Raw genomic sequence first — 10,342 nt, forward strand, 5'->3', positions numbered from 1 at the left:
CTGAAGGCGTGACAGCAGAAGGGGATGTAGAGGCTGAGATTTTACATATTGCAGCGCAAGAGAATTTCATTAGGTTGAAGATGATGGCAGAAAGAGGAGAAAGAGAGAGAAGACGGGGAGAAATGGGAGCAAGGTGAGAAGAATGAAAAGAGAGATGACGGAAAGAAATGGAGGCAATACGGGCAGAGGATATACGATATTTGAGGGAATTGGAAGTGATGAATGCTTGTGCAAGAGTGACAGCTCAGATGTTTGATATGGCAAATGCACAGATGTTGATCCAGAAATTCGCAGAAGCTCCAGATGAGTTCTTCGATCATTTTGAAACAGTCCTGTCGATGATGGAGTGGCCAGAAGATAAATGGACTTTAACAGTGCAGAGTGTACTTTTTGGGAAAGGTTGCAGTGCTTATTTATCCTTATCTCTGATCCAGAGAAAGGAGTATCAGGAAGTAAAGAGCAAAGTGCTGCAAGTGTACCAGATGACCCCAGAATCTTATAAAAAAAATCTCCGGAGTTTTTGGAAGGACAAGGAAAGGACTTTCCTAGATTACGCTTATCAGGTACAAAAATGTTTTAAGAGATAGACAGAGGCTACTAACGTAATGCAGATAGCTGCTTTAGAAGAATTGATAATACTAGAGAAGTATCTACGAGGCATTCCTTATCTGATTCAAACATACTTGAGAAAGAGAGAGGTAAAGAAACTTGATAAAGGCACTTCGCTGAGTGAAGATTATAATATGATCAGTCGTAAACCCTCCTCAGACACGAAGTTTCAACCGTTGTTCTGACCCAGTTTCTAGTATTTGCTGAACCATTGAAACCAATTCGGAAATAACTACGGGAACCAGTTCAACAGTTACAACGGACGTATCACTGGTACTGTGCCTAGCCAGAATGCTATAGTACCACAGCAACAAACGTTGAATTAAGCTCCTTCAAGTATTGTGAAAGACATGCAGAAGGATGATATTGTCTGTTTTTAGTGTAGTAAGAAAGGCCATGTCAGTAAGGAATGTTGGTCGAGCCAACTGAAAGCAGTTCCCTAGTACAGTTGGTAGAGGGGGTCTGCGTGCACCCCCCGGAAATCAATTTCTAATTGGTGTCTTCCTATGGGGAAAAATGTGTAGAAAACGGTTTGCTATGTTAAAAATTTGAAATATTGTCCCACGTGCCTTTTTTATGCAAATTAAGCCGCCATTACATGAAAATACTAAAATCGCTATAACTCCGCCAATACAACAGATAACTGCAAAAATAAGGTGTCTAGACCCAGGTTTTGAGGGTCTAGCATCAATATAAGACCAGTCTCATAGTGACCACATGTGTTCCTGACATGTAAGATATGCAAATTAGTGCCGCCATTACTGAAAAACCTATTTTTACCATATCTTTGCAAATGTTATAGCAATCGTGAAGAACGTGTTGCCTGTACTCGTATTTTAAGGGTGAAAGAACATCATAAGACCAGTCGTTTTTTCATCACAAGTGTCATTTGCACATTAAGAAGAAAAAAAAATTAAGATATAGATGCTTCTGGAAATCATCTAAATGTTCCCTGTCATCACAAGCTTCAATCGTCATCGCTTTCATCGCTGTCGAAGTCAAATGAATCTGTTTCTTCGTCTTCGCAATTATCTTCTGCTTCCTCCTGATCATCAATAGTTTCAAGGAGATCAACTAGTGAGGTAGGTAGTACTGGACCACATGACCACAATGGTTCCAGCATGCCTTCTTCTGTCTTTATCCATCCCTGGCCCTCGTCGTAGGGGTTTGGCTTTTCACAAATGGGTTCGTTAGCTCGTTTGTACAAACAAACCCGGTGGTTCACACGCTGGACATGGGGCTTCAATGCTGAAAGACATGGAGGGAGGCGAGCAAAGTCCACCTTAGATTTCAATGTTAATTTTTCATTTTCTCCTACCATCTTTCGAAGCATCTTAGATCGGACGGCATCCACAGACAAATCACGACTTTGGCTGTACATCAAGCAAGTGAATTGTTCTAACTGGTTCAACATTAGGCCATTTATGCTCCAGTCATTCCCAAGTTCTCTGAACACCTTGTGGAATCTCGGGTTCTTCTCAAGCTTTTTTAGTGGACCGACCTTCCCTTTTCCTTTGAAAGCACTGGTACAATCCTCCCCAGTGAAGACATAGAAGCCAAGAAGGGTAGCACAGTAGTCCTCCCCTAATGATTGTGCAAGCTCAGATACATTGATGAGCTGACGTTGCTTTCCTGATCCTGTATCAAGGTACACAGTCAGTTTGATAGCATGGGCATGGTAGAGTAGAATCACGAAGATATCCGTGTCAGGGGTTCTAACCACAGCATTCTTGTAACCAAGAGCAGCAGCATGATGTAGGTACAACACCACTCTCGTATCTGTCTCTTCCTGGTTACTGTATATAGTGGGCATCTCAAGCACCTCGACCTGAAACAAAAAAGGTCATTGAGCATATTTTGGATTAACATGTAAATGAATGTAGTCATCCTAAAAATAAAGGTGCAATTTCACATACCTTGCCTTCTTTGGAAACGAACTGATGAGCTCTCCCCTCGACAATCAGTACTGCCATCTCGGTTCTCTCCAGTCTAGATGCCGCCTGTTGGCCACTCCATACCTGCAGCATGAGTTGACAGAGCTGCTTCTTGTTGTCGTCATTTGCAAGGAACACCTTGAAGTCGTATGGCTTTCTTGTTGCTGGTCCGGCAAGAATGATCCTCTCTGAGCTGCCACGTCGAAGTCTTTCCTGAGCTTTGATGGATCCCGGAAAATAGCTGTCAGTTGAGAACAAGAAATGTTTTTTGGCAATCATCTGGTCAAGTATCTGAAGGCAGATCTCCCCACAGGTCGGGGGCAAGTTAGAAAGGACATGGAGAAGTGCCATTCCATCCTGGATGAATAGGGCATCCTTTGGATAAGGCAGCTCATCTTGGTTGAACTCTTCCATCAGGTAGTGCAGAATGGTGGCTTTGTTGGTCTTCGCAAAAAATCCATCTGATGTTCCAATACTTGGAGGCACTGGCATCAGGCTGTACTTCATGAGTTCATCCAAGTCAATTGGTTCATCTAGGCACTGTGACTTCACAAGGAGAAGGAATGCAACATTGCTTTGCTCCTGATACTGTATGACCTGAAATAACAATATATATTATAATTTTATATTGTAATACAGATTGTACAAAAGTCCCTTAACAATACATAACTTGCTCAATGAAATATAAACTTACCTTTCCTTGCGATGATGTGAGCTTGATCTTCTTGTTGCATGCCTCCATGGTCTTGAGTTTCTTCCTTTTGATTGGGTCGAAGAAGCTTCCTTGGTGGCCGCTCTGCAAACGTGTAATAAAGTCAGCCTTTGCAGCTTTTCCTACAGCGTCAGCTTCCAGCACATCCCTCTCAACATCCTTGGATGTAGGAGAACCAGAGGCTAAGGAGTAGAGCCTGTCCTTATCTGGGATTGTGAATGGATTCGTGAAGTTTCTGACAGCAGTGATGACTCTTTGAACAGCTTTCTCACTCTTCTTTATCTCTGCCTTCTCAAGCTCGCGATGCCTCCCAGCCCTTGGGCAGTCAGGATCGTCAAGAAGGCCAGCCATTTCAAGGGTCTTTTCATGAAACTGGGCCCGCGTGGAAGTTGTGCGACACCACCTCTGGTATGCCCCAAATTGACTGTACAGTCCAGCAAAGCCACCTGAAAAGTATAAAACCAAGTTTTCATCTGTGTACATGTATCAATATGATAATTGTCTATGCCATTCAATGAACCAGGTACTATACCTGATGATTTGGCGAACCGCATGAATGTTTCCTCCATAGTTTTGTCAACTGCACTGAGTGCCCCAGGTATCATCGATCTTGCCACCGCGAGTCCACCCTTGGTTAGTAGGTCTTTTGCCCCTGGGTGTATCTTCTCCATGTTTGTTAGATAGACTTCCAACCAAACAAGGTACCTGTAAAATAGGGAGACAGAGACTTGTGGGAACATGTTTGTGTTTGTGTTTATGCTGACACTGTATTTGGTTGTATAAGTCAACTTGTATATTTCGGCATTCTATAGTTATCAAAGAAACAAGGAGATGAAATACATGTTCAACAAACCTTGAATAGTTCTGCCCATCAAATGCAAAGAAGAGTGGTGCCATCTCTCCATTACAGAAGTGGAACAGCTGAAGGTTGTTGGTTTTAACGGAGTAAAGCAGCATGAAGACGAGATGACATTGATCAACAAAGGACATCCAGAAAGTAGCAGTCTTTCCCAAGTGGCCCTGGCGTACTTTGTCCTCGTAGGCTTGATACTTTCTGATAAGGTTCATGGTGGAGTCATCTTTGAGTGCGTCCTCAAGGTTCTCCCGGTTGCATGACTCGATAATCTCCAGTAGTGTGGAAGGATTGTCAATCATCAATGTGTTCTCTTCCTCAGCAAACTGTTCAATCAACAGCCTTTCCATTGCTTCGCAAACAGTTTTAATGCAAAACAGGGACTTGGCATATGCTTTTCCGCTAAGAACACCTTTTATGGATCCACTTGTCACAAGCTGTGCCTCTAAGAGAATCTCAGTGTATCCTGAACCCTTCATTTTGTGGCCTGTGAGCATGCCGATGAAGTTCATGGATGTGTGAAAGGGGCCAATCATTACAACATGTTTGGCAAACTCTTCTGGCCAACGCCAAATAATGGGGAGTGCCTTCATACAAACGCCAAGGTCAAATGTATTGAGGACCCATTTCTGACCCACCTCGGCTGTGGCTGCCTCAGACCGCTTCAGTAGCTCACGAACGACTGTGTTGTCAGTTATTGGTTGATGAATAGGTGTAAAGTAGTCAACAGTTGATTTCCTTGGTGGCGGAGTTCCAGTTGCAGAGATGAACCCCCCTAGTCCAGGCACAGGCTGTTCACCACTGCTTCCAATATACCTGCTGAAGAGCCAGACGTAGTACTCTTCTTTCTTGGTAGTATAAACTGTTTCATTTTTAACAGGTGGTGTGAATGAAGAGCCATCTGGAAACACTGGTCCAATACGAGTGAAGTGCAGGGGTGGGAGGGTTTCTGGTGTATCAACTTTCAAGCAACGCTGTTTGGATTTATCCATCATTGGAAGCATTCGGACATTTGAATTTTGGATCCCGGGCTTGACCTCCTTTACCATGATTCCCCCAGCACTGGTGACAATATTGCTGCCATGAACATTCGTTGTAGTTTTGTTGAGGTTGTCCCACTCACAATGAAATACCATGTTGCCCTCTCCTGTCACAATCTGGGGTGTGAGATAGGTTGATACCTCATCCAGGACCTTGGCCAGTGCAGTTTCCATCTCTAAACCAAAATCATATGTCTCGGAGTGACCAAGTCGGTGCAATATCTTGGTGAGCTGCTTGCTACGAAACAAGTGTCGAACGGTCACACACAGTAGCATGTGCTTTGGTAATTTCCATTTTCCATCTGACACTGCACGGCAAATGTCTTGCCCAATGGAGAATACCAGTCGCTTCATCTTTTCACTTGTATCTATGTCTTCTTTTCCTGACATCACCATGCTTAGAAAACGAATGAGATCAGATGGTAGTAGATCATCACAGCTGAGGTCCATATCATCTAATGTTGGCGGCCATGGGAGGACTTTGGAGTCTTTGTAAGCCTGTAGAATATTACTGCAAAGAAGCAGAGCAGCGTTTTGGTATTTGTCTTTGCTACCAAGCGTGTAAGCTTGTGCTAAAGCATCGTTAACCGAAATATTGGAATTGTACACAAGCCAAAATGAAATTGCATCAAGTTTGTCATGATCAACCTTCAGAAAGGACACATGCTCCTTGATTGAATCATTTTGTAGACGTTTCAGGAGTTTCTCTGAGCGGTAGTTTTCATTCTCCTGCCCATTGCGTTTCAGTTCTTCAATATAGAGCAAGCGCAATGATGTTAGACGCAGGACTTCATTCCGTTGGATGACATGAGTTCGAATGTGCTCCCGTACAAAATTCAGTGCCTTCTCATAAGCGGCCGAAATCTTCGCGTGTTCAGTACGCTTTGGGTCATTTGCTCTGTTAACCCCGCGTTCAAAGTTAGCAAATGCGGTGTGGAATGATCTCAAACATGATGGGTGATGTTTTGCTTCTACAGCAAAGAGGTCTACATTTTTCACACGTCTATGAAGCCGAAACATGCCCATTTTTTCAGCTCTCGATTCAATTTGTTCCCATGCATTTTCCTTGTTTCTCCAAGATGAGAAATGGACAGGTCGTACAGTTTTTCGATCAGCACCTTTGATCTCTACTTTCTCACAAAAAATGCACTCCTCTGAAAAGACAGGTCCAGTTGAATGTCTACGAGGTGAATGCAATAGCGAGGTGGATGCCTGTGGTTCCTCAGTTGTCTTATTTTCTATAAGATGCAGATTGCCAGAGAACCGCTGATAACACTGACGGTGATACCCATTATTTTCAAGGTCCTCGGGGACAGTCTCAGGAATCTGGTCACATACAGACTGCATACGATAGGGAGATGCATGTGGCTGACAGAGCCGCAGGTCCCGGATTTCATGAAGGTGCTTTAGTTTATCAAATGCAGTTCCTTTGATTCTACTGAGTGGGGTAAAAGGCCCATGATCAGAGATGGATAACACATGAAGCATGCATACAGGTGCAGGTGAAGCAGGCTTTTTGCTCAGGCTGGTGCGTTCAGTGCTGGCAGATTCAGCATTCCTTCGCTTTGGCATGATGGCGAACTTATACCAAAACTATTACTCTGAAATGAGAAGTATAGGCCTATAACCAACATGATGAAGTGTTTTGAAATATTACTACCAATGACACTAAGTCATGCAAGTAATTGCATTAATTGTCTTATCAAATAGAGCTTTAGAGATTATATAAACACCTTTTACCTATCTGACTATAAGCAGACTAAATTATGATAAACCTAGAAAAGATAAACCTAGAATGATTCATAAATTGCTGAAAAACACACTGCTTCATCCAATATAAATGACACGGATTCAATGAATCACATCCTCTCCTATTCAGTAAAGTGTTGCCACCTATGATGAAATGATAAAAAATATTTCACTGCTTAATAAACACTAATTGGTAAGTACCCTCAGAATCTCTCATTACCTGACTATATCTCATTATAATAAAACAAATAAGCAAAAGGCACATTCAAATATAGTCTAATAATAAACATCAACCCATAAAACAAGGGTACAGACAACACGTTCTTCACGATTGCTATAACATTTGCAAAGATATGGTAAAAATAGGTTTTTCAGTAATGGCGGCACTAATTTGCATATCTTACATGTCAGGAACACATGTGGTCACTATGAGACTGGTCTTATATTGATGCTAGACCCTCAAAACCTGGGTCTAGACTACCTTATTTTTGCAGTTATCTGTTGCATTGGCGGAGTTATAGCGATTTTAGTATTTTCATGTAATGGCGGCTTAATTTGCATAAAATAGGCACGTGGGACAATATTTCAAATTTTTAACATAGCAAACTGTTTTCTACACATTTTTCCCCATAGGAAGACATCAATTAGAAATTGATTTCCGGGGGGTGCACGCAGACCCCCTCTACCAACTAGACTAAAGTGATCAAAGATAATTGGACTTCACAGAATGTGAAGACTATGAAGTAATCGGGAAAGGACGAAAGGGAAAATGAACCACCCAACGTTTACACAGCGAACAGGACGAACGCAAACAGCATGGATGCCTTTAAACCATATATTTATGAAGGTATGTTAGCAGCAATAGACGGGAGTGAGCGAACCCTGGTCAGGATAGTGTTCGAGAAAGGTTGTAACCATAGTTTGGTGGTAGGGGAACACACCCGTTGGTATTAGGTTCCCGGTTACAGCCCAGAGTATAATATATTTTTAGTGTCCAGACCAGGGAGTCATATCATATAATATATTTTGGTACCCAGACCCTTGGGATCTAGTGAGTCTGTTTTAAATATTGGTGATAACATGACCGTGTTTTGATTAAATGGCTTTTAATAGTACATTGTTGATAGGATTTTGAGTATTTTTAGTATATTATTCTTTGAAGAGACATTAATTAATTCTTTTAAAATCACATGATGCCACATTTTGATATCCAAGAGTTTTTGAAAAACCCAAGTGTTCAGGAATTGTCAAGAGCTAATATAACTAAAGCTCAGTGGCTCTTAATGGCATGTAGTGGCCATGCAACGAGTGGGATGACCAAGGCCCAAATAATGTGTCTAGCCTTAGAAGCATTGATAAATGCAGGAAAGTGGTTGAAAGAGAATATTGTGGCCGCTCGTGAACTGTTGGGGGAAGCTGAAGAAGAATTCTTAGCGAAGTAAGGATCAAGCGGCCTAGGAACTGAATGCATGACAGCAGCAGGGGATGTAGATGCTGAGATTTGACATATTGTAGCGGAAGAAAATTTCATTAGGTTGAAGATGTTGGTAGAACGAGGAGAAAGAGAGAGAAGACGGGAAGAAATGGAAGCAAGGCTAGAAGAAGGAAGAGAGAGAAGACGGAAAGAAATGGAGGCAAGTCAGGCAGAGGATATACGATATTTGAGGGAACTGGAACTGATAAATGCTTGTGCAAGGGTGACAGCTCAGATGTTTGATATGGCAAATGCTCAGGTGTTGATCCAGAAATTAGCAGAAGCTATGATGCGTTCTTCGATCATTTTGAAACAGTCCTGTTGATGATGGAATGGTCAGGAAATAAATGAACTTTAATAGTGCAGAGTGTACTCTTTGGGAAAGGTTGCAGTGCTTATTTATCTTTATCTCTGAACCAGAGAAAGGAGTATCAAGAAGTAAAGAGGAGAGTGCTGCAGGTGTACCAGATGACACCTGAATATTATAAAGAAAATCTCCGAAGTTTTTGGAAGGACGAGGAAATGACTTTCCTAGATTACGCTTATCAGGTACAAAGATGTTAAGCGATATACAGAAGCTACTAACGTAATGCAGATAGCTGCTTTAGAAGAATTGATAATACTAGAGAAGTATCTACGAGGCATATCTTAACTGATTCAAACATACTTGAGAAGGAGAGAGGTAAAGAAACTTGATAAAGGCACTTTACTGAGTGAAGATTATAATATTACCAGTCGTAAACCCTCCTCAGCCGCAAAGTTTCAACCGTTGTTCTGACCCAGTGTCTAGTATTTGCTGAACCATGGAGACCAGTTCGGAAATAATTACGTGAACAAGTTCAACAGTTACAGCGGAAGTATCACTGGTACTGTCCCTAATCATAATGCTATGGTACCACAGCAACAAACGTTCAATTAAGCTCTCTCAACTATTGTGAAAGACATGCAGTAGGTTGATATTGTCTGTTTTTAGTGTAGCAAGAAAGGCCATATCAGTAAGGAATGTTGGTCGAACCAAATGAAAGCAGTCACCAAAGCGATCAAAGATAATTCAACTTTACCGAATGTGAATACTATGAAGCAATCGGGAAAGGACGAAAGGGAAAATGAACCACCCAACGTTTACACAACGAACATGACAAACGCAAACAGCATGGATGCCTTTAAACCATATATTTATGAAGGTATATTAGCATCAATAGACGGGAGTGAGCGAACCCTGGTCAGGATATTGTGCGACACAGGTTGCATCCATTGTGTGGTGGTATGAGGAACACACCCGTTGGTATTGGGATCCCGGTTACAACCCATAGTATAATATATCTTTAGTGTCCAGACCAGGGAGTCTATCATATAATATATTTTGGTACCTAGACCCTTTGGATCTAGTGAGTCTGTTTTAGATATTGGTGATAACATGACCGTGTTTTGATTAAAGGCTTTTTAATAGTACAGTGTTGATGGGATTTTGAGTATTGTTAATGTATTATTTTTTGTAGAGGTATTATTTCTTGTAAAATCACATGATGCCACAGTTTAATATCCTAGAGTTTTTGAATAACCCAAGTGTTCAGGAGTTCTCAGAAGCTAATATAACTAAAGCTCAGTGGCTCTTGATGGCAAGTGTTGGCCATGCAACGAGTGGGATGATCAAGGCCCAAATAATGTGTCTAGCCTTAGAAGCATTGATAAACTCGGGGAAGTTGTTGAAGGAGAATATTGTGGCCGCTCGTGAACTGGTGGGGGAAGCTGAGGAAGAATTCTTAGCGAAGTAAGGATCAAGTGACCTAGGAACTGAAGGCGTGACAGCAGAAGGGGGTGTAGATACTGAGATTTGACATATTGCAGCGGAAGAGAATTTCATAAGGTTGAAGATGATGGCAGAACGAGGAGAAAGAGAGAGATGACGGGAAGAAATGGATGCAAGGCGAGAAGAAGGAAGAGAGAGAAGACGGAAAGAAATGGAGGCAA

The 10,342-nt window shown here is 41.9% G+C and overlaps 1 protein-coding gene across 1 annotated transcript; it reads right to left on the reverse strand.

Annotated features, from left to right (window-relative positions):
* Positions 1-764: 764 nt before the first annotated feature.
* On the reverse strand, positions 765-3,738 carry LOC137619700 (uncharacterized). Its single transcript, XM_068349983.1, has 3 exons — positions 3,238-3,738; positions 2,738-3,140; positions 765-841 (listed from the first exon to the last, which is right to left on the reverse strand). Exons 1-3 carry the CDS (start codon positions 3,736-3,738, stop codon positions 765-767), a joined length of 981 nt encoding a protein of 326 aa, XP_068206084.1.
* Between the last annotated feature and the right edge of the window lie 6,604 nt (positions 3,739-10,342).

The sequence above is a fragment of the Palaemon carinicauda genome, chromosome 2 (genome assembly GCF_036898095.1).
Source record: "Palaemon carinicauda isolate YSFRI2023 chromosome 2, ASM3689809v2, whole genome shotgun sequence".
NCBI lineage: Eukaryota > Metazoa > Arthropoda > Malacostraca > Decapoda > Palaemonidae > Palaemon > Palaemon carinicauda.